We start from the raw sequence: 25,505 nt of genomic DNA on the forward strand, positions 1-25,505 counted from the left end.
AAGATGAACTTCAAACTATTTTTGCAATGTCTTCCTTCAAACCAACAATTGTTTGGTGAAATTTCATACTCATAAATTATTTTGAGAAAATTTATATATTGAGTGATTTTAGGTAGCATCCATTTGTCCATTAAATTTTTGACTAGTTTTATTGGCCTAAAGAAGAATCTTGACTTTTTAATTCCTTATTTTTTTCTTCCCTGGATCAACTCTTGGAAAGTTGTTAAAACTGTGTTACTTTTGTGGAAGTATCTTCCTGCTTTACTTTTCTTGAATATTTTGTGCTGGGAAGAAGAAGAAAAAAAAAAAGTAAAGATGTAGAATTAGTGCACATATCCTCCATGCTAGATGATGAGCTTTGTATCAAGTTCTACATGATGTTGTTCTATCTCAAGACTCCCTAGACACCATTGTGCTGGGAAAGGCCTTGATATCTAGGAATGCCTGGGAAGACAGAGTTGAGTATTGCTATTCTTACCCTTGTCAAATTTAGACATTTGGTCAATGACATCTTTTGTGGAAAAATATCAAAGGGAAATTAAAAATTTCTGAGGGCACTTTTCATGTTTCCTTATTTCAAATTCTGTCAGCCCATATCTTCAGTTTCTCTCTCTCCTTAAAATTTTCACTATATATGGCATTAAATTGGATTAAATCTTACAGAATCCACTTCCTTTAGCTATGGTGTTATCTTTATAAGTAAGGTTGCTCTGTTTTAGTCCCACAATCCTTCCTGAATGATGCAGTAATCAAGGTTGTATCTTTGAGGCATGCTCATTTCCTCCCCATAATATATTGAGCACTGACTGGACTGATGCCTGATAATACCACAAGTATGAGAATTAAGTATTTGAGTCTTCACATATTTACAAGACAACACCAGAAGTGGGCTTTCCTTAAGGGCAGAGAGTGTGTGCCCTTTACAGTAGGACTAATTTTGACATTTTCACTGCTAAAAGACTGGTACAAGATGGTCTGTGTGATCTAGTCTCAAGAGGAGTTATACAGCTTTGTGGGTAGAGGAGAGCTGCTACTGAATAAAAGACATGGGTCAAGCAGAAATGCTCAGATCTGAGTCTATGTGTAGGACAGATGGCTGCAAATGGCCATTTGCTTCTTCATCACAGAGCTATAGAACATAGCCACTTCCTACTCAGGTGATGATCATGGCATCTGCTTACTTATTTTCCACATCCTGGAGGGTGTTAACAAGAGGCTGATTCCTGGTTTCTGGAAGGGGCAAAATAACAAGGCCAGCAAAGAGGATGATGACTCCATAGATGATCCAGGGCAGATGGAGAGAATACCCCAGTAAGGTCATCAGGAGAGGAGCCACTATTGCCCCTGTTCTCTGTAATCCTGTAATGATGCCTCCCAGTGTGGACCTTAGGATGAAAATTAAAAAAATAAATAAATAAAATCTTGTACAAATCTGTATATATGTTGTCACTTGTCAATTCAATTTCATTTTGGGAGACAATACAGCAGAGTTATTGAACGCATGGGCTTTGACAACCAGCTCTTAATTGTGACATTGAGCACTATTGATTTCTAATTAATCAGTTTCATCATAATTAAAACAAGAATATTCATAGCACCAATCCTGTATAGTGGCTCTTCGGATTAAGTGAAAAACTGCAGTAAAAGACTTGGCACACTGCGAGGCATAAAGTCTGTTTTAAATAATTGTGGATTATTAGTTGCTTTTAAAATTTATATTACAATTCATGTCTTGGAAACATAAAAAGCCTCAATTTTATCCCTGCAGTAAGTGTTAATTAGTTCAGAAATTCCTGTTTGGAAAGCAAAAACAGAAGGTCTTTGAGCTCTTGTACCTGAATACAGTGGGGAGGAGCTCAATTTGGTGGAGAGTACAACCAGTGCTGGCAGCAGCAACAGATCCAACTCCCAAGGTTGCTAAAGACACACGCAGAGTCTGCATTTCTGGAGAGAAGAGACCAGGGAGAATAAAAAATCTTGGCTGAAGAAATCTGTCTATCCCTAACTAATTGTGCAGTGATTCTGTTGTAGGGTTTGCAGGTGAGAAACAAATGACAGACAAAGTGCAACCCCTCAGAGATGATGGAGAGGTTGATGAGCTGCTGAATGCTGGGCTGAAACACTGAACCAAAGGATCTAAATCTCTTGCTTCAATTTTCTCTGCACATTTGAGTATTGCTCATAATGGTGGGAATAGAGAAATCGGGAAATATTTGTTTTATTAATTCTGTCATTTTTTTCAGGGCATTTTCTGAAGGGTCTAGAACTATATGTGAATGAAAACTGAGGATTTTATGACCCGTGTCTTGAACAGCTTAGAAGTAAGAGTGTGGTAACAATGTGTGATGTGGGGAAAGTCCTCCTCCACATACTGACGAAGGGATTGGACAATCTGAAAAGAGGCAAGTTCTAGGCAATAATTCAGGATTTTAAAAGCCTGACATTAGAAAGTCTGTTCAGAAGTGAATAATGTCATCCTGGGTATTAATCACATACTTTTGAGTTACTGAATTTACAGAGTTTGAACAGATTATTTTAAATTCACTAAAATAACCAAAATAGGACTGTAAAAGAATACAGACAGTTCTCCTGAAAGGCAGCAAACTTCTGTTGGAGAGAAGAATGGAGACTTCCAGTCTGAAATCCTACAAAATATTTTCCTGCTCTGGGAACATGGTGGAGTATGGTGACCACTGAAATTCTCAAATCATTAATGAGATCATTTGGGTAAGTTAGTAAAATAGGTTGGGTTATATTCTTAATTTGTTTCTAGTTTTTTTCCTAGTATTATTGCTATATATAATAGTGGGGTTCATTTTGATACATTCATAAGTGCATCTGACATAATTTGTTCCATTTCAACCACTTTCACTCTCTTCCTCCATCTCCCTGATCCTCTATTCTACTGATCTTCCTTTCATTTATTTATTGTTTTTAATTGGTGCATTATAATTACACATAAAAGTAGAAGTCATTATTCATTTCTTCTCTAAGGCCAAATTACAAAGCCGATTAGAAGACATATTAAGATTAAATGATTCCCTTACTCCAGCTGTGCTCTTGCTTTCTGTCTGAAGACAAGGGACTTTTATTTCACTAAGTTCAAGAAGCCTTTCCTAAAAATGTATTGAGGTAGGGAGGCCTTAAAAATCAGGAAGAGTCCCAGGGAGAGTTTCACATTCCCATTTGGAGATGCAATTGCATGGCCTACCCCCTCCAGGATTGTTATGAAAAGTGTCATTAGCCAGAGGCATGTGGTTAGCTCCTCTTCTAAAGACACTGTTTGAACCATTGCAACTGCTATTCAGGTTCATCTTGGATGTGGTCAGGACAGCTTTGTTTCTGAACCATACTTTAAGGACATAGGCACAGTTGGAGCCTAAGTCCTGCCAAGTGCTTGCCATAATCTGTTTCAACCCTTTATATTAATTGCAAAAAAATCCTTTGGCTTTTAATGACATTTTTGTGGCATCAGACAGGTAAGATGATGTAATTCCTAAGGAATGAGGAAAACACTTTCTTTTCCCAAACTTTTGTCTCTCTCACCTTGAGGCAAAAATGTGTTGACCAGAATGGAGACTCCAGCCAGGAATGAGAACAATATCTGGTTTGTCCGACGACCTATGTAATTCAGAGTCCAAACGGAAACAAATCTGGCTGTGAGCGTGATGGCTCCAAAGAGAACCTGGAACAGGAAGATATTGCTGCCCAGGTGCTGCAGGTTGAGGATGAGGCCATAAAGGGATACACCATGTGAAAATCTGAAGTGAAAGGAGAAGAGACATCTAATAACATTTAGAGCCTAAGGAACATTCCCTAAGATTTTGAAGGAGACTCCTACAACTGATGAGTATAATGGCCCAAGATGGTAAGTGTTCAATGATAATTATAGAATGGAATAATAGAACAATTGGTTTTAAGGCAGTGATCTTAAATTACCATAAAATTACCATGGGCTCTTTATTGCTAAAATTTTTTCTGAGGCCACAAAAAAAAAACATATAGCAGATATACACATATTCCAGTAAAAGTTAATTTTTAACTGCTTAATTCTATGCAAAAAAGGTAATTTGAAATCTGAGCTCATGGTTCAATTTAAGGGGATAAAGGAATGAACATAGATAGGGTTAGATATTGGAAATTAGGTAAATTGTTTCTTTGCAACAGTGAGTCTCTTTTCTTTGATCCCTGGTGTGGAGTCCTTTTTCACCTTAATCCTAGTAAGTAAGGGTGCAGGGCACTAGGGAGAATTTTCCATGTGTTTCCTGGTTTTAAGAGTATAATGACCTAGACAGGTGCAGTGGTGTCAACCTAGCCATCCCAGTGACTCAGGAGACGAAAACAGGAGCATTGTAAGTTCAAGACCACTTAGTGAGAGAATTACATTTATTGATTTGTATATGCTGAAACTAACTTGCATCCCTGGGATTAATTCAACTTGATCACAGTGTACAATCCCTTAATGTGTTTTCAAATTCGTTTTCCTAATATTATAGTAAAGATTTTTGTGTTTATATTCATCAGAGATGTTGGTCCATATATTTTCCTCTTGGTTTGGCATCAGGATAATACTGATACTGGTTTCAAGGAATTAATTTGGAAGTGTTACCTCCCTTTCTATTTTATGATATAATTTGATGATGATTGACATTAGTTGTCTTTGTTGAAAGCTTCTTTTATGTCTCCAATCTCATTCCCTGATAATGTTCTGTTTAGGTTTTCTATATTCTCTTTTCTCAGTATGGATAAGTCATAGATGTCTAGTAATTGTCATTATCTTCTAGATTTTCCAGTTTATTGGAATATAAATTTTTAAAGTAGTCCCTAATGATCCTCTTGATTTCAAAAATGTTTGTAGTGATATTGCCTTTCTCATCACTAGTTTTATTGATTTGGGTCTCTAAACTCTTTCTTTTGGCTAGTTTGGCTAAGGTTTTATCAATCTTTGAACTTTTCAAGGAATGAGCTATTTGTTACATTGATACTCCCCCCACCCCACCCCACACTATTTCATTTATTTTGGCTCTAAACTTCTTTTTCTCATTTTGGGGTTAGTTTGTTCTTGCTTTTATGGCACTTTGAGATATAACATTAGATCATTTATTTAGGATGTGTTTCTCTTTTTTAAATACAATCATCTACTTCTATAAAATTCCTCTTAGCAATAACTCTGCATAATGACCCACAACTTTTTAATGTTGTATCACTATTTTTGTTTGATTTTAGAAATTCTTTTATTATTTGTTGTTCAAAACTTTAAAAAGCTCTTGACATATCATATTTCATACATTTGATTCAAGTGGATTATGAACTCCCATTTTTACCCCATATACAGATTGCAGAATCACATCGGTTACACATTTAGGTTTTTACATACTGCCATACTAGTGTATGTTGTATTCTGCTGCCCTTGCTATCCTCTACTATCCCCCCTCCCCACCCCTCACCTCCCATCTTCTCTCTCTACCCCATCTAGAAATTTTTAAACTTTCTCTTATCATTTCATCTAAGACCTATTTCTTTTCAAAAGAGAATTTTTATTCCCCATGTGCTTATGTAATTTTGTGTTTATTTCTAATTTAATTCCATTATGATCTGATAAGGTAAAAGTAATTATATTGATTATTTTGTATTTTCAAACACTTGTTTTGTGACTTAAAATATGATCTATTTTGGAGAATGTTCTATGAGCTATTGAGAAGAAAGTGAATTTGCTTGTTATTGGATGAAATAGCCTATAATTTTCTGTTGTGTGCATTTGATTTATGGTATTATTTAGATCAGAAGTGTTGTGTTTGTTGTTTTTGTTGCCGTAAGCAAAATACTTGACTAGAAAAAATTAGAGGAATTAAAGTTTACTTAGTCTTATAGTTTCAGAGGTTCAGTCCATGGTCAGCTGTCTCCATTGCTCTGGGCCAAGATAAGGCAGAAAGAACATTATGAAAGAGGAATATTGTTCATATTTTGGTAGTCAGGAAATACAGAGAGACAAAGAGGGGCCAGGAAAGCCAGATATAATTTCCAAGGTCACACCCTCAGAGACCTATTTTCTCCAGCCATATCCCATCTGCCTGTAAGAACCACCTAGTTAGTCCATTCAAATTATTACCCAGATCGGGTGGTGGCACATGACTATAATCACAGCTGCTTGGGAGGCTGAGGCAAGAGACAGTGTTTGGGTAGCTGTCAGGTGTCCTGTGTGGGAGCTGCATCTGGGATTTCTGCTCAGGTGGGTGGATGAAATTTTATGTGGGTGCTGATGCCTATGCTCACTCTCAGACACCTGGTAGTCCTGCATGGGTGAGTATTTGGGAAACCTACTCTGATGTAGAGGCCTGATGCCCTGCATGACACAGTACCATGATTCCTGTGCAAAAGCAGGAATATTGCTCAAGAGAAGCAGTGTTCTCATTTCTTGAATCACAGGTCATGGAGCAACACAGAATGCTTCCTCTGTCTGGCCTGCCATCTTGTATCCCTTGTGTAGTACTTCTTTAAGTATTTCCTGTAGTGCTGGGTTATGGATAATGAATTCTTTTATTTTATATTATCTTGGGAAGTTTTTACTTTTCCTTCCATTGTGACTGATTGCTTTGTTGGGTATAGCAATCTTGATTGGCAATATTTTATTTCAGAGTTTGTATTATTTAATGCCAAGACCTCCTGGATTATAGGGTCTGAGCTAAATCATAATTATCCTTATTGGTTTACCTCTAAATGTGACTCAACATTATTCTCTGGCAGCTTTTAAATTCATTCTTTTGTATCTATTTTTTAGTTTTTAACTTATAATATGTCATAGATTCTTTTCTGGTCTTGTCTATTTTGGTCTCTACATGCCTATAGTATATGGATATTCATCTCATACCCAAAGTTTCAAACATTTTCTTTTATTATGTCACTGAGTAGGTTATTAATGCTATTAGACTCTATCTTTTCTCATTACTCAATATCTATGGGCCTTCAATTCACTCTCATAATGTCATAGAAATATTGTATATTGTTATTGTAGTTTCATTTTTTTCTTAAATACTGTCTGAATGATGACATTATCTCTAAGGTTTGAGATTATATCTTCTACCTGCTCTAACATATTAACACACTCTAATTTCAGCTGTATTTTTTATTTGATTTACTTGCCTTTTATTTTCAAGATTTCTTCTCAGTTTTTTCAAGATCTGTATCTTTTTTTGGTTGATTTTCTCATTCATATTCTGTAATTCCTTCCTTAGTTTATTCAGTTTTCCTGAATTTTCTTGGTATTCAATCCTCTTTTTAAGTAGTTATTATTTTGAATTATTTATCCAGCATTTTATATGATGCCATATCTTTGGAGTCATTGCTTGTGAGTTTTACCTTTGGAGATTTCATTTTACCACAATTTTTCATATTTTCAGTTTTGAGGTTAGTGCATCTGTTGAGATGGATTTATCTTCCAATTTTATGTGAAGAACTTTGTAGGGTACAGTCTTTTCTTGGTGAAGTGTTTTTGGATATCAGGGTGTTGTAAATTGTTGAATATATTTCCAGGTGTGTTTAATAGTATAGGTTTCCTGGTACTTGTTTTGCAATGTATTTTAGTACTTCCCCTCTTCCCCAGCACAGTAGCTGCCCAACACAGGTGTGCAGTGTGACCAGGGCCCACCTATGGGAGCTCTGGGGTGAGAGTTTTCTCAATTGTGAATTGATAAGGGAGAGGGATATGGTGCTAAAGTTTGGAGCCTAACAGAGAGACCAGGAACTGGGAAATCTCCAGGCAAGATAGGAAGATAGGACTGGGCACTCAGGTCATACAAGGAGTCCCAAAAGGTGAGGTGCCACTCCCCTTTCCAGGTGCCCTGCACCAGGACCAGTCTTCCTACCTAGGTTACCTCCACCATTCTGAGGGCAGAGACAGCAGCTTACAACAGACAACCCCACCTATTGGATGAGAAGAGAAGCAGGAAAGATACACATCTCTAAAGCTAGCAACAAACCTGGTTTCTTCCTTCATATTTTTTTTCTTCTACCCCTCTATTCTCTGGCACTCACATCCCCAACATATGTGAAACCAAGAACTTTGCATGAAGTGGGATTTGAGGACTGAGTCATCTGAATAATATAATATAGAGATGTTGAATATGCTCCCTTTTTTCTTTTTCTTTTTCTTCTTTCACTTTTCTTTCCCCCTTCAAATTTTACTATTTTAACATCTGTATTTTTCTGAATACATATGTGTGTATTTCATGTACTCCACTGTCATCCCACGTATTTGTCTACCCTAAATTACTTCCTGTCTATTCCCTTGATACTAACCCTCTTCTTAGATTTCTCTTTTGCACTTCCTAAGATACTAGTTCTTTATCCTCACATCCTACCTCCTCAGCATATGGTCCTATGCCCCACCCCCAGTTCATTGTCCACCATCAGAAACTGGAAATATTTTTACAAAACTACTGATTATATTTTAGATAATAATTGAATCCAACAATTCCAGACATCGAGACTAAACTTGAAATGTCTTAATAACAACAAATTGTTCAAAATGGTATATAGTTGATATTGGGATCTGTTAACATTGTACTTTCCCACAAAGGAGAGGTCTTGGAACCCTACAAGAGCAGTATAAACCTATAGGGTAAAAACAACAACACATCAGACCCTCAGAGCTGTAAAGGAAGATACATGAGCAACATGAAAAGACAAGGAAAGAAAGTGTTCCAAACAAATGAAGACATCACATCATTAGAATCATTGGCAGCCACAGTAGAAGAAATTACAGAGAAGGAGTTTAGTATTGGCATGGCTAAAATGTTCTGTGAACTCAAAGAAGATATAATAGAACAAACACAGGCAGTGAAAGATCACTTTGACAAATACAGGAAGCAAAAATTACCTAAATAGGTAACAGAGGTTCGGAAAAAACAAAACAAAACAGAAATCCTTGAAATGAAAGATACAATAAACCAAATTAAAAGCTCAAATGAAAGCATCACCAGCAGAGTAGACCAGTTGGAAGACAGGACATTAGATAATGAGGATAAAATATATAAAGTTGAAAAGAACATAGACCACACAGTGATAATGGTAAGAAACCATGAACAGAAATTCAAGAAATATGGGATAGCATAAAAAGACCAAATTTAAGAGTTATTAGGATACAGGAAGGCATAGAGGTACAAACCAAAGGAATGAACAATCTATTCAGTGAAATAATATTAGAAAACTTTCCAAACATGTAGAATGAATTGAAAGTCCAAATTCAAAAAGCCTACAGGATGCTGAATGTTCAAAATCACAACAGATCCACAGTAAGTCACATTTAATGAAAATGCCCAACATACAGAATAAGAAGAGAATTTTAAAAGCCACAAGAGGAAGGAATTAGATTACATATAGGGGGAAACCAATTAGGATAATGGCAGATTTTTCAACACAGACCTTGAAAGCTAGAAGATTCTGGGAACAACATATATCAAGCTCAGTATACTCCAATAGTGTTTATCGCATCGGAGCTGGAGAATTCCACTTTCTATGAGATCCCAAAAGAGGGAGGTCCTTCTGTTAAGTCAGGAAATTGTGTTATATATACAAGGGCATAAGGAGTATACCCTCTCTGATTGCTTTTCTAGACTTGATAATTCTGTATATATTAAGGGGTATAGGAGCAATCTATTTTGAAATGCTTCATAGATGTGGTATTCACAGTCTTTTTGTTATTTCTCTTTGCTTTTTCTATGAGAAAAAATGTTTATGAATGAGCACTGAGTCCCCGTAGTCTTTCCTGATTGTCAGTTTGAGGGTTCTCTCCTACTCTTTGTGATATTGTGTTGCTGAAGTTTGAGTGAGTTAGATGATATATGGAGGAAAATGTGCTGTCTCCTAAATGGGTAGAGTGTGTGGCTCAGAAGCATAATATCTACCCAATGAAGTTAAAGTGTTATACCATATCTCTAGCATCTCACAGAAAAATAAAAATAAATAACAGCAACAATAGTAGCAAACAATATATAGCATTAAAATGAATACCAGATGCCAACTATAACATTTTCAGTACTAATAGCCACAAAACAGGAATGGTGGGGTCAAAAGTTAGCAACAGCAAAAATTACAATTTAGCAATTAGATTTTTCACTAAAGGAAATACCAGGTTTCAACTGTGACTACCAAAATGATAATAACTGTAACAATATGAATTGTGTGCCCATAAATTACATAAAATAGTGTTAAAATATGGGAAAATTTTGGTTCATTAAGAGAAAATATGGAAAAAGTGAAAATAAAGATTGGAATATGATAAAGAACAGAAATAAAACAGAAGAGAGGCAAAAAGCCCAAAAAGAAAGAGAAAATTTTTTTTAAAAATGAAATAAAGTGGAGAGAGAGAGGGATGGGGGTGGAGAGTGAGAGAGACAGAGAGAGAGAGAGAGAGAGAGAGAGAGAGAGAGAGAGAGAGAGAACAGAAAAATTTTAGTATTTGAAGGAGAATATAGAACAGAGAGTCACAATAACAAAGAAGAAGAAGAAGAAGAAGAGGAGGAGGAGGAGGAGGAGGAGGAGGAGAAAAGAAAAGAAAAGAAAAATAAGAAAAAAAAACCTCACTAACCCTAAAAAAATAATAAGATAAAAATCAGGTAAAATATGAAAAAGAAAATGTGTATGCATACATACATTCACACATATTTATGTATACATATAAACCAAACTGCAAATACAACTGGAAGAACAAAAAATTTGTCAACAATGGGTGACTACAAATGCCAGACCTCTTTCTTCCATTTCTTCCTGGCATAAGTGCATCTTATAGCAAAGATTTGGGTATTATTAGCCATTTTTCCTTTTTCTTAATTGATATACCTAGAACCAAATATGGAGTGGTTGGACTCAATGCTCATTGAAATGACTCTTAGGTTTTAAGTTCATCAGTACAAGGTAGTAGGTATGAGAAATACCATCTGTTGGAATATTGTCTAGAAAGACTCGGTCAATGTATGCTTAGGGCAGAGATGAGGCAAAGATCTAAATGGAAGGTTCCCACAGTTGGGATCTATCCATTATTTGTCATACTCTTTGTCATATTCTGGAGATATTAGTAAAAGAAACCAATAAGATCAGGTAGATGGCAATCTATTCTGGTTGTCCCAATCCCAGACACTTCTTGATAAATTTCACTCAGAAGGTAACCAAGTTTCCTGGGTGGAGTGGGCACAGCAGGTCACACTTCACCACCCAGGACTATGATTTTCCAAGGTTTACAATCCTTGAATGTAATCATGCCTGCCTGTTTGGCTTCCTAAATATCTTCAGCTGATTAAATGAGTTGCCAGACTCCATGAAGTAAGTTGCACTCCTCTCTATATCCCTGAACTGAATTCTTCTATATGCCTGTTTCAACAGCATGTATTCTAGACATTATGGTAGATGCCATCCAATCTTTTCTATTGGTTCCTGTATCAAAGGTGTTCCCCACATCTAGTATGACTTCCATGAGTTAGCTTCCCACTTTGGCTCTCTCTTCCCAACTTGCGAAATACTGAGCAATTTTGAATCACCAAATCCAAGTGCAGACTCGGAGTAAGCTAATTTCAGGATGTCTTTCTGTCCTCTGGGTATCTGCATGCCAATTTTTTTCTGTTTTTTAAAAATCTTTTTGTCACACCCCTCCCCTGTGTGGTGTAGCCACAATGTCTTGGCACTGATATACTCTTTCATATCCTCCATTTGAATTATCAGTACTTCTGGGCCTCTCCAAATCTCTGACTGTCCAGTATTGAATTTTAGTGAATCCCCTTAAACATCTACCTCACTGAGACACAGTATTCCCATTGATTCAATTCAAAGCCATAGAGAAACTGGGAGGTGCAACCTTTCTCTACTCTACCATATTTGTTCCTCATGGCTAATATTTTTTGAAAGGAGGAATGTGGTTGCATCTTAAACACTTTGAAGTTACTAAACATCAGATGGAACTTACCTGAAAAGGCACAAGCAGCAGGTTCTCATAATCACTTTGGGTGCATGGAACAATTGAAAAATTGATGGTTTGACCTGGACTGCATCCAACTCCTTCTGCATGGTAGATTTCACAAACTTAAACAACAAAAACAACAAGCATTTATAATATGTCAGTAATGGACATGTATTCTGGTAAGTACTAGAGGATATGTTCACTATCTTTGAAACCTCTGACTCATTGGGAATATGGATGCTAAATGATCTACCTCATGTACAAAGGGATTGGGGAGAATGAAAACTATCTATGAATAAAGCCAGTACTTAGTTTATGAGAGGAAAAAAGGATTAACCAAAATATTTGCACTGTAAATTGAAAACAATGAAAAGGTACTTGTTTAAGGATTTGAACTTTCTTTCCTATTCACTGGAAATGAGAATTTCCCCTCATTGTTAGAATTAGAGTTTATCTCTGTAAAACAATGGATTTTATAAAAATCTAGGTCCACTTTATGATTTGGTTCTAAGTAGAGCATTGCTAGGTATTTTAGGCATGCTGCCTCCACTCATGATTGGAGTGTACAGAGTTAAAGGAGAGTAAAAATTAGGGTATCTATTGTTAGAGTATGATTTGCACTCAGGCCAGATGTTATAGCAGATGAAATTTGGTGAAATTCCAAGTGAAACATAATAGTTGCAAAAACATTTGGTTTCAGGGTTAGAACTTTTAGGCCTGACACTACTGTTACTTTATATTTTGGAGAAGGTTGGTCAATAGGTACATAAGTGCTCTATTCTGTGTTCTATGGTACAACAGGGTGTATATTGATAATGATAATATATTCTGTATTTCCAGAAATGCTAGAATAAAGAATTTTAATGTTCTCAGTACAAATAATAAATATTCGAGATGATAGATATCCTTACTCCAAGTTGAACATTACACAATGTATCCATGCATCAGAATGTCACATAATATCACCAAGTATGTAAATTTATCATGCATCAGTTAAAAAGTGAAAGTAGCCCCTCATGTTCTTACTGGAGTTTTTAAAGATAACTCTTTCAAGATACTCAGTATCATGATATAAATATCATATATATTCAGCACAAGAGAAGGCACTTAATGATTTTCAAAATAGTAATAAGTTATTTCTGATAATAAAAATTCAGTGAGCTGTGCATGGTGGCACATGCCTGTAATCCCAGCAGATCAAGAGGGGGTGGCAGGAGAATTGCAAATTCAATGCCACCCTCAGCAACTTAGTGAGACAATAAGCAACTTATCTAGACTCTCTCTCAAAATAAAATATATAAAGGGCCTGGAATGTGGCTCGTGCTTAAGCACCCTGGCTTCAATCCTTGGTGCAGAACAAACAAATTAGCTCTCCCAAAGCAGACCAAAACAAAACAAAAACAATCAAACATACAAAACAAACAATCACCACCCCACAACAACAACAACAACAACAACAAAACCTATAGTGACTTAACACAGGATGCCACAGACAATTTTTTTCCCCTGAGCTACAGTAAATAAATATTTTAGGCCATACAGGCAATGATTTTTATTGCAGTTGCTTAATTATGATGCTGTAGTGTGAAACAGTCATTCATAATACAAAATCAACTGGGTTTGGCTATGTTTCAATAATATTTTATTTACAAAAACAGGTTTTATTCTGGAAATAGTTTGCTAATCTCTGGTTAGGGGATGCTGTTGTATCTCCTACTCACATGTTTTATTCACTTCTCCAGCTTCTGGGAGTGTTGATGGCTGGTGTTGTGCCCCCACTGGGTATTGCACTTAGATAAAGAAAATCTCCTCAATCAATGCCAGACCCTTGTCCTTATCCAATAACTGAAGAATTCAAGCATATTAGAATCATGTTTCCTTGCTTCAAGGAAGAGGAATTCTCGTGGGCAACACTAATTCCAGTGTTTCTTGCAAGATCTCCTGGGTCCTCTGTTAGAACTGCATTATACTCTGACACTTATTTCTGCCTAATTCCATTTTTTTCCTCACAGATAATGTTTTGAAAGAACATCTCAATAAACCTTCTGCACACAAATCTCAGATTTTCCAGTTTCTAGGAAAGCAGATCTATAATACTTGTAATTGTATGGTAGTAGTCAAATAAATTAATGCTATAATAAGAATCGAGAACTAGATTATCCAATGAAAATCCCATAGTGGTGTTAGCTGGTGCATGCAGTTGTAATTCAGGTATTAAAATTTTCACTGGAGGTAAACTGGGATGGGTTGGTTATGATCCCAGGATTTGAAAAGTTTTAAAAAAAAAGGAATAATTGTTCGGACTTTAGAATGCATCTCTAGAGTATGCTGATATTTATAACTCTTGTAAAGTAGTTCAAATGCATTTTAAAAAGACAATGGAAGACTAGTAGTGATTGACTACCAATCTAAAGTGGAATGTGAAAATCAGAAGATGTATATAAAGAGCAGAGTATAAGGATACCCTCATCTTCCACAGGTAGAGGGCAGAAAAATCTGAAGTCCAAGTCCCAGGACTCAATTTTAAAAATAATGTCAATAAAACTTGAAGATATGAACCTTTCGTTGTTTCTTTGTGGAAGGACCTGGCCTTAATTGAGAAATAGGACTTATTTGGGGATGGTTATACCTGAGTTGAGGCATTTGATCCTTTTGAATCCCTACCTTCCCTCCTACTACTTGGCATGAAAAAATATTGACCCCTCCTCCCTGCTAAAATCTAGTGCTAATGTCTGGTTTAAAGATAGTGCAGAGGTTTATGATTGCAAGAAAATGCATAATTTCCCTGTCATAATTTATTACTATTTTCCTCCTACCAGATGATGAAAAGAAAATATACTCTGTTTGGGACATGTGCCTGTATGCTCAAAGTGCTCAAGTAGCAAGTTAAAACCATCAGCTTGATAGCACATATGGGGAATAATTTTTTAATTTCAAAATTTTATTGGTGCAAATAGCAATTATACAAAATAGTGGGTTTCATTGTGGCTGATTCCTATATGCACATAACATAATTTGGTTAATTTCTTTTCCAAGTAATACCCCACTAAACTCTATTTTGTCCCCCTGATAATTTTCTTTACTCTGACAGTATTATTCAATTTTCATGAGATTCTCATTTTTTTCCTTTTTCTATCCAGCTTCCACATATGAGAGAAAACATATGACCTTGAATTTATGAGTCTGGATTATTTCACTTAACATAATTATCTCACATTCCATCTATTTTTTTTGGCAAATGACAAAATTTCATTCTTCTTTATGGCTGAATACAACACTGTTGTGTATAAATATAGCACTGTCTTTATCCCTTAATCTGTTGATTAATACCTGCTCCATAAGTTGGCTCTTGTGATTTGTGCTGCCATAGACATTTGTGTGAATGGATCTCTAGAGTATGATGATATTAAGTCTTTTGGATAAATACTGAATTACTCACTCTTATACCTGTCATATGGTGGTTCTATTTCTAGTTTTAAGGAATCTCTATTCTGATTTTCATAGTGACTGTAGTAATTTACATTCTTACAGAGTTCAAATATCAGAGTTCCAATCCCCCAGCATCTTCACCAGCATTTATTGTAATTTTTTCTTAATACAACTCTGTTGTATAATTCTAAATCAGATATTGTGATAACCCAGTGATATATTTTCTTTGTTAAAAATTGTTTTGGCTATTATGGGTCTTCTGTCTATCCATTTGAATTCTAGGACTCCTTTTCTTTTTTTTTTTTAGATCTGTGAAGAGTGTCATTGATATGTTGATGAGTATTACATTGAATGTGTAGATCATGTTGGGCCATATGGTGACTTAATCAATATTAACTCTACCTATGAAAGAAAAGATTCTAAGATTAAGGTGGTCAACTAGATATTAGATAGAAAAAAAATGTAGGCACAACACTCCATGTTGGCTTAGGAACAGACTTCTTTAACAAAATTCCTAAAGTAAAAGAAGTAAAATAAAAAACCAACAGACTGGTTGGTATAAAACTGAAAGCTTATTTCCAGAAGAGGAAACAATCAAGAGTGTGAAGAGAGAGCTTTCAGAATGGGAGAAGATTTTTGCTACCCACACTTCAGATAGGAGATTAATTTCCAAGATATAAAAAGAACTCAAAAAGCTTAACAACAATACCACCACCACCACCACTACAATAATCACCTTCACCCAAAAACAGTCAATAAATGGGACAAGAAACTAAAAAGACACATATCAAAAAAAGAAATAGGAATGGCCAACAAATATGTGAAAAAAGGTTCAATATCTGTAGAAATTAGAGAAATGCATGTTAAAACTACAATGGGATTTCATCTCATTTCAGTCTGAATAGCAATTATCAAGAATACAAGGAACAATAAGTGTTAATGAGGATGTAGGGAAAAGAAAATACTCATACATTGCTGGTGCGATTGCAAAATAGTGCCACCACTCTGGAAAGTGGTATGAAGATTCCTCAAAAATTGGAATGGAAACACCAGTTATTCCACTCCTCAGTATATATCCAAAGGATTTAAAATAAGCATACTATAGTGATGCAGCCACATCTATGTTTACAACAGAACAATTCACAATAGCAGACTTATGGAACAAAACTAGATGCCTATCAACAGATGAATGGATAAAGAAATTGTGGTATATATACTATACCCAATGGAACATAAATCAGCTATAAAACGAATGAATTTATGATATTTTCCAGAAAGTGAATGGATATGGAGACTATCATGCTAAGGGAAATAAACCAAGCCCAAAAGACGAAAAGTTAGATTTTTCTCTGTTACATGAATGTTAACACAAAATAAGGTGGGAGGAGGAGAAGAATAGAAGTTCAGTGGATTAGACAAAGAAGACTGAAGGGATGGGAGGGGTATAGAAATAGAAAAGACAGTGGAATGAATCTGGCATTATTTCATATGTTCACATATGTATAGAACACAGTGAAACTCACAATTGTGTACATCTGCAAGACTGAGATCCTAATTAGAATAAGATAAAAGCCATGCTTGTATAAATATACCAAAGTAAATTCTACTGTCTTGCATAACTAAAACAGAACCAATAAAAGAAAAAGAAAAACGATCAAGATGGTCAGAGTATAAACTTGAATAAAGGGGGAGTTTGTTTTTCATATGGAAATAATTGTTCACAGCTTTGAATGACAGCCTGAACAGAATAATAACTACCAATGAGATAGAAGAAGTAATGAAAAGTCTTCAAACAAAGAATAGCCCAGAGTCAGATGGATTCTTATCTGAATTCTACCAGAATTTCAAAGAAGTAATAATGCTAATGGTCCTCAAATTATTCCACAAAATAGAAAGGGATGGAACACTTCCAAATTTATTCTATAAAGCCACTATCATCCTCATACTACAACCAGATAAAGACACAAAAGGAAAGAAAACTACAGACCAATTAGCCTGATGAACTAAGATGAAAAAATTCTTAATAAAATGTTAGCTATTAATATTCAATCATATATTGAGAAGATTACACACCAATACCAAGTTGATTTTTATGCCAATCTTGCAAGGATGTCTTAACTTTCACGAATCAATACGTAATTAGCATATGCATCACCTCCTGGACAATGTTTCTCAAGATCTCATGGGGATTAGATCTCAAACAAACAATAGAACTTCTGAGATAATTAGATGTGTTTTCTTTCAACCATTTCAAGCACCCAAAGCCGAGAAGGGTTTATATCAAAGGTATTTGTTAGAGTGTTACAATTTTTTGTAAACCCCAATGAAGTTCATAGGAGCTCCCCAATGTTTTTGAGAAATATTTGTCACAATAAACATTTCCTACTTGACTGAAGGGAACAGAAATAGTATCAAGGGCTGGGGATGTGGCTCAAGCGGTAGCGCGCTCGCCTGGCATGTGTGCGGCCAGGGTTTGATTCTCAGCACCACATACAAACAAAGATGTTGTGTTTGCCAAAAACTAAAAAAAAATAAAATAAATATTTAAAAAATTCTCTCTCTCTCTCTCTCTCTCTCTCTCTCTCTCTCTCTCTCTCTCTCTCTCCCTCTCTCTCTCATCTCTCACTCTCTCTTTTAAAAAAATTTAAAAAAAAAGAAATTGTATCAAATGAGAAAGGCTCCCAAAAATGCTACACTGATAAGCTAACTTAAAACACCTTTTAGATGAAAATATGTTTATGCATTTTATGAGAGGGAAAAAATTTGTAAGTTGGAGCCAAGAGACAAGAGGTTGTGAGATCCAAATTGCTTCAATTTTCCAAGCCTTTAAACCTACTCACAGAATTTCTAAACTTTGCCTTTCTTGATTTCATAATTGCTATAGACTCTGTATCTCAAATCTCCTTTTTGAATGGGAATGTCTCCAGTAGTTATTCTAAACTTAGATCATCAGTGTATGTTTCAGACATGTGTTTTGTCTCTTTAGTTTTGTGGATTTATAAATACAGGTTCTATGATTAGAGAACAACACATAAGTAGTCTTATCCACATTTGGACCTCATTGAAGTGTTTTGGTTCTGGGAGTCAGGGTGTAGCTCAGTGTTAGAGTGTTCTTCTATCAAGAGTGAAGTCTTTAGTTCAAATGATGGCAATTAAAAAATATTCTGGACTTCAAGAATATGCTATAAAAATAAGACTTTTGGGGAAATTGAGAATGTTTCAATTTATTTAGTGAGTCAGAAGGATAGAATAATTTTGTAGCCATAGAATCTATCCTTTGTGTCTTCCTTTATTAACAATTTCTAGTCTAGGGCATTTGCTCTCTTTCAGGGTTAATGTGGGGAGGTCTATTAGTTGTCCCTCCACCAAGCAGTTTGTGTGATGCCTGAAGTGATTTTTAGCTTCTTTTTTTATCAGTTAACCCCAAATACTTTTTGGTCCATTAAAGCTGTGTTCTCTCAAAAATTCTTTTCACGTGACTTGTCATATCACTCTTTTTGTAATTGTTGCTTAATTTTTGTCCCAAATTAAAATGTAAGTTCCTTAAAGGGAGAGAATCTGATTTATTTGCTTATTAATATATATTAACCTGCTGGCACACAGTAGATGCATAAGTATTTTTAAATGTGTTAATGAGAGTATTTTTTGAATAAGCCGCATCAGAATCTGGTTCCCATGAGGAGGGAACTTCAGGGAGAAAAAAAGAAAAAAAAATTTGTCCAAAGATTTTTCACAGAGGTGCAATTTTATTACTCTCTAGTGAGAACAATGTTAAATGTCAAAAGAAGTAGGAAAGGACTTTTATATATTTTACTGTCATGTTTATATTGTGTAGAAGAGTATGTGATTCATTTGTTGCACAATCAATATTTGTGGAATTGATACATAAATGGATAGAATTAAAAAATAATTTTAATGCTATCTTTTGCATGCTCAATTACTCTTTGTCTTACTAGCTTTCTGATTTTCTTTAAAAGGGACCATAATTTATTTAAGTAGTGAGAAATGAATTAGGTACAATTTGTGTACTTCCATGAATGAATTGCAACATCTATGTCAAAATACCTGATACGTTTTTTCAAGGTCCCCTCTCTACAATGAATCCATGGAGAACCAGGACGAGATGTAAGAGCTCATTCAGCATTATCATTCAGACCCTTTAGTCACCCCAGAGACCCAGGAACATAGCCTAGTGTGATTATGAGGTCATGTCATTTCATCCCAGTCCCCCTTCCAGATCACCTCTATGGTCAGGGTCTCTTCAGCATTCTTTTTTCCATTTATGTGTGCAACTCTTCTAAGTTCCTTTACACCCTTTTCTAGCTGATTTCTGACAATCAGCCACCGGAAGGACTCCACCAGCTTCCTGATTAAAGAAGACAAGGAAGGTACAGTAAATATTTAACTATTTAATTTCCACACAACCTTGAGATTCTTTTGCCTTTCCATTTATACATACTTTATTATTGTGGCAGTGTAATTTCTAACCAAATCTTCCTTTTCCACTGGACTTGTCTTTCACTAAGATGAGGGGCATATCTGTCCATTAATGTGTGAAAATAATTATAGAGATCAGTAAACAAGGATCAAATGGTATAAATCATCCATTTGCATTCCAATTTTTTGATATATAATTTTGATATATAATTCACATATCATAATGTTTTTGTAGGACCCAAGTCAGTGAACATCATACTCAATGGTGAAAGACTAAAAGATTTTTTCTCAGAGATCAGAAATAAGGCAAGCATGCCCACTTTCACCACTTATTTTCAACATAGAACTAAAAATTATAGATGGATTAATTAGGCAATAAAAAGAAATAAAAGGCATCTATATGAAAAAGGAGAAAGTAAAATTATCTGTTTGCAGATGATATGGTCTTCCATGTAAAAAATCCTGAAGATTCCAGAAAAAAAGATATTTTAGCTAATGAATAGAAAATGTAGCCAAATAGCATAATACAAAGTCAACATAGAAGGTCAGTTGTATTCATATACATTAATAATGAACAATGTGAAAAGATAATTACAATTGTTGGTTGGTCTTTAAATCACAGTGGCAAAAAAACTGAATAAAATAACATTTATCATTGGTAGGACTTCAAATTGGTAAAATCACTTTAGAAACCAGTTTGGAAATTTCTCAAAAGACTAGGAATGGGACCACCACATGACTCAACTGTTCCAGAGTTAGGAAATTTACACCAAAACCCCCAAATCAGTGTACTCTAGTGATACATGAATTTCAATGTTTGTAAGAGTGCAATTCAAATAGCCAAGTTATAAAACCATTGTTAGTGTCCATCAACAGATGAACAGATAAAGAAAATATGGTATATACACACATAGAGTTTTATTCACCATAAAGAAGAATGAAATTATGTTATTTGCTGGTAAATAAATGGAACTGGAAAGCATAATGCTAAGTGAAATAAGCCAGACTCAGAAAGCCAAAGATTGAATGTTTTCTTTCATAGGTGAAAGGTAAAGAGAACAAAAAGGGAAAAATAAAAGGATCTCATGAGAATAGAAGGGAGAACAGTATAGCAGAGTAAGACAGGCAAGGATGAGGGATGCCAAGGAGAGATGCTGGGCATTGAAATCAACCAAAGTGTGCTATGTCCATGTATAAACAAATCATAATGAGCTCCATGTTTATATATGATCATAATGAACCAATTTAAAAAATAAACATGTAGAAGAGAAACCATAAGGAAGACAATCAGAGGGAGTAAGAGGGCAGGCAAAAGGGAGGTAAGGGAAAATGAGATATAGGAAATTATATTATGTGCATTTATGAGTATGTCACAATGAACTCCACTATTATGTATTATTATATTGCACTCATAAAAGTATGATAAAATGTTTTATTTTTGTATTACAATTATTTCATGACAATTTCCTGACTATTATACAAAAATGGTTATGCATAGTGCCAACCTCCATTTAAATTGCCATCCTATTTCCTCTCTTGCACCATGGATGGCACAAAGGGTGTTAATAGGGACCAACATTGGAACCAAAAACATACCCAGCGTTATCTGCTATCCCTTTGGCCTCTCTTGTAAATAACATGGAGATTGTTCATACCTGGAAGGCAAAAGGAGGACAAGCAAGGGTACAGACACAGCCAGATGCAGTATGTGCCAGCTTCTAATGGCAAAAGCCAGTCCTCCAAGGAACATCTGCCCAATACTGTAGGAAGACATCATCAGGACTATTCCTAGAGACTTCCTTTTGGATGTTGTCCATTCTGACACTGGAAAAAAATATGTACCTAATTGTCATTCCAGGCAAAGGGTAATTCACAGTCAATTCAGGCATGGAAAAAATGAAAGTCTCAAATTATTTACTTACTGAGACAAAAAGCATTTATCATAATAGTCATGACACTCAACCCAGCACAGAAGCGTAATATGCAGTAAATGAGGAAGGTGGGGGCAAATGCTGCGGCAGTGTCAACGATGCCCAGCTGGAGTATGCACCACAGGTACACCACCTTCCGCCCAAACCTAAGAAAGATTGGAACAGGTAAGCTTATTTCAGAAAAAAATAATATGTGGAAAACAAGAAAAGATAAAATAACTTGAGATTTATGGTAAAATGTTTAACAAGTAGGACATTGTACTTGTGGTCTAGCGGAATCATAATACTAGTCAACAATGAAAATCACAGATGTAAGCATCCCTGCTAATCTTAGAATGATGCCAGAATGCACAGAAAAGCACATGGCATAAGAGGATCTTGATGCCACATGGAACCATATCAAGAGGAGGAAAAGGGGAGGTCATAACAAATGTTTGTTTTAAAAAAGTTCATTTAGGAAAGTGGATTTGTGTATCATGTTCAGAGTGCTGAGGAGGGAAATCAAGAGATTCATAGTTGGATGTTTGCAATCTTTAGGTAAATGCTGAAGGATTTGAAAGGAAGTGTGGGAAGAAAATACATCAAAGTTGCAGAGAGATGACATAATCAATACCCTGGGCCATGTCAGTGTTCAAAGGTTTCAGGAAGTGTGTTTCAGAAGATGACCTGGCAACTGTTCCCTTTAGCACAAGAACTCATAGGAGGTCCACAGAGGAGAGAAAGAGAATAATAAGCAGAAGGACATATCACACAAAAAGAACAGGAAAATATTTGTGTCATGGAGCTCCAGAGAATAGTCTCATTCTGGAGTTAACTTGAACAAAGTTCCATGAGCTGATACAAAGTTTTGAGTAATGTTAATTTTTATGGTTTAGATGTGGCATCGTCCAAAATCTCACATGTCAGACAATGCAAGAAGGCTTGGAGAAGAAATGACCTAATTAAACTAATCAGTGAGTTAATCCATGGTGGGATTAACTGAATTGTAAATGGAGGCAGGTGGAATGTGGCTGGAGGAAGTGGTTTATTGGAGTCACAGTTATGATGAATATATTTGCATCTGGTGACAGCAGTCCCTCTGCTTCCTGGTTACAATGAGAGTTGTTTCCCTCTGCCACACTCTTCCACCATCATATTCTGCCTTGTCTCCAGCTTCAAGGAATGGAGTTGTCTTTCTATGGACTAAGGACCTCTAAAACGGTGAGCTCTCAAATAAACTTTTCTTCCTCTATAGTTGTTCTGATTGGATCCTTTACTCCCAGCAGTGAAAAAGCTGCTTAGGACATTACTATCTGGACAAAATTTTAGTTTTGAACATTTTCCCTATAACTTGTGTTACTTTCACAGACTAAGTCATTAAAAGTCTTATGAATTGTGTTTCCATTTTTAACAAAATGTAGGTTCTTGCCACATACATTGTGTTACTAAACTTGAATGAGAGAATTCAAGATAGAACTATCTTTTTATTAGCCATGATTGAGGATAAAACAATTCCTGGAAAATTGAGAAATGAAAACACAATCAGTACAACAAATAAATTCTTGTGATAATGGTTACAGAGTTTGAGTGGAAGGGATGAACAGGTAGAGGACAGGATATTTTAAAAGAGATACTCTGTTGGTGGCTACATGGCTTTATACTTTTGCCAAAACCCCTAAAACCATGTAACACTAAGAGTGTGTCCTGTTGTAAACCATGGGCTTTAGTCAATACCACATAAATATTGGTCTATCACATATAATAAACTTATTACACTAATGTAAATTGCTAAGAATATGTGAGGTTGTTTGTGGGAGGGGGTATTGGGAACTCTCTGTACTTTGGACTCAATATTTCTGTAAACCTAAAACTGATGCAAAATTTTAAAGCTCATTGCCAGGCATGGTGGTGACTCAGGAGGCAGAGGTAGAATCACAAGTTTAAGGTCAGCCTCACCTGAGGAAAACCCTGTTTCAATAGATAGGTGTGGTTTTAGGGATGCTGTGGGAATCAAAGAAACCAACACTGGAAAATAGAATAGGGAAAAGTGTTGGGGGCTTATCATGAGAGCTCTGGGTTACGTTGAAACAAAAGATTACATACATGAAAATATAAGTAGACCTAAAAGAACTTAGTGTTGAATGATAAATGTAATAAAGAGATTAGACAAAAGATACATCTTATATAGATTTGAAAACTATCATACTCAAAAACATAACATATTTCATAGCATGTAGAAAGAGAAATAGTAAATATGTAACACATTTCTCTGTTGTGATGGATAGGAATGTAGATTAATGGGAATTCATGGACATGAATGGGAATACACAAGGAAAAGGATCTTTGCTGAAACCAATAAGAACATTGTAAATGAGAAGAATGACATTATCCTCGAGTAAAAGGAATTAAGGTATAGATGAATACTGAATTGTACATAATAAATAAATTTGTGTGCATTTGAAATCTGAAGAAGAAAGATATCAGGACTGGAAAACTCTCCTGATCATGTGAGGCAACAACACCTGTTCAATTACAGTGAAGTAGAATTGTGCACATGGTGAGTTATTGCTTTAGGCAGGTTTAAACTACTTTGTATCACTGTGCTTACTAATGTTTTTTTCCTATCCTCACTCCTCTAACTATACAAATATTTGTATGATAGCAAATTTCAAGATATTCACAGACTTAAACTTTTCTATGGCCCAAACGTACATGTACAACTAGATACCTGAATCTCCATATATATGTCCATTATGGTTTAGATGTGAACAGATGTGAGCTGTTCCCAAAAAGTTGATGTGTGTGAGACAATCCAAGAAACTTCAGAGTTGAAGTGATTATATTATGAGAGTATTAACCAATTGGTGTGTAAGTCCAGTTGAATGAATTAACTGAGTGGTAACTATAGTTGAGTAGCATGTGGCTAGAAGAGGTAGGTCACTGGTGGTATGCCTTTTTATATTTTGTCTTGATAAGGGGAGTTCTCTCTCTCTCTCTCTCTCTCTCTCTCTCTCTCTCTCTCTATCTCTATCTCTATCTCTATCTCTCCCCACCCCTTTTGTGGCATGTTCCTGGCTAATAATTTCCTCCACCATATGTTTTGACCATGACGCTTCAAGGAATAGAGTGAGCCACCTATGCACTGAGACTTCTGAAATTGTGAGCCCCAAGATAAACATTTATCCTGTAAATTTGGCTCTTTTAGTCACAGTACAAAAAAGTGGACTGAAACAATGCCAAATAGCTCCCACTCAGCAAATCCAAAACAGATTTCTTGATTTTCTCCATCAACATTTCTCCACTTCTCTAATTCTCTTCCATCTTCTATAGTGGCATTAAGTCTATAGTCTAGTCATTTTTTCAGGTCAGAAGCTTATATCCTCTTTGAAACTTCCATTTCTCTTACTAGCAGCTCTGCAATAGTGAAAAATAATCTTAATCTCCAGAATGTCTTGATGTCTCTGATTCTAAAAAATTCCCCAAATCTAGATCCATCTTTCCATCTCCATGATATCTACTTCCTTTAGACTCCTATCATCTTTACTCTGGGATACTTCAATAGGCTGACAGATGGTCTTTGTTACCACTCAGTGCAGAAATAAGGCATTTAAAAGGCAAAGTTATAAAATTCTCATTTGTGGGGACAAGTGCATGGACTACTGCATGCATGGCATAAATTAAGGGCATCTGAGTGGCACGCCACTCCCCTCGTGCTAGGCAAGTGAGTGGCAGACTGCTTACCCTGTAGGCACAGCCCTGGGTGTGAGGCCATGGGTGTGAGG

General features: G+C 35.7%; 1 protein-coding gene across 1 annotated transcript in view; it reads right to left on the reverse strand.

Annotated features, from left to right (window-relative positions):
* Window positions 1-223: 223 nt before the first annotated feature.
* LOC143391922 (steroid transmembrane transporter SLC22A24-like) overlaps window positions 224-25,505 on the reverse strand; it is a 32,538-nt gene continuing 7,256 nt past the window's right edge. The window contains exons 3-10 of the mRNA XM_076844714.2: window positions 21,736-21,890; window positions 21,469-21,637; window positions 19,619-19,742; window positions 11,954-12,069; window positions 3,547-3,761; window positions 1,836-1,944; window positions 1,182-1,385; window positions 224-284 (exon numbers count right to left, since the gene is read on the reverse strand). Coding sequence (XP_076700829.2) covers window positions 224-284; window positions 1,182-1,385; window positions 1,836-1,944; window positions 3,547-3,761; window positions 11,954-12,069; window positions 19,619-19,742; window positions 21,469-21,637; window positions 21,736-21,890 — 1,153 coding nt within the window. The remainder of the gene's footprint in view (window positions 285-1,181; window positions 1,386-1,835; window positions 1,945-3,546; window positions 3,762-11,953; window positions 12,070-19,618; window positions 19,743-21,468; window positions 21,638-21,735; window positions 21,891-25,505) is intronic.

The sequence above is a fragment of the Callospermophilus lateralis genome, chromosome 2, assembly GCF_048772815.1.
Source record: "Callospermophilus lateralis isolate mCalLat2 chromosome 2, mCalLat2.hap1, whole genome shotgun sequence".
NCBI classification, from domain to species: domain Eukaryota; kingdom Metazoa; phylum Chordata; class Mammalia; order Rodentia; family Sciuridae; genus Callospermophilus; species Callospermophilus lateralis.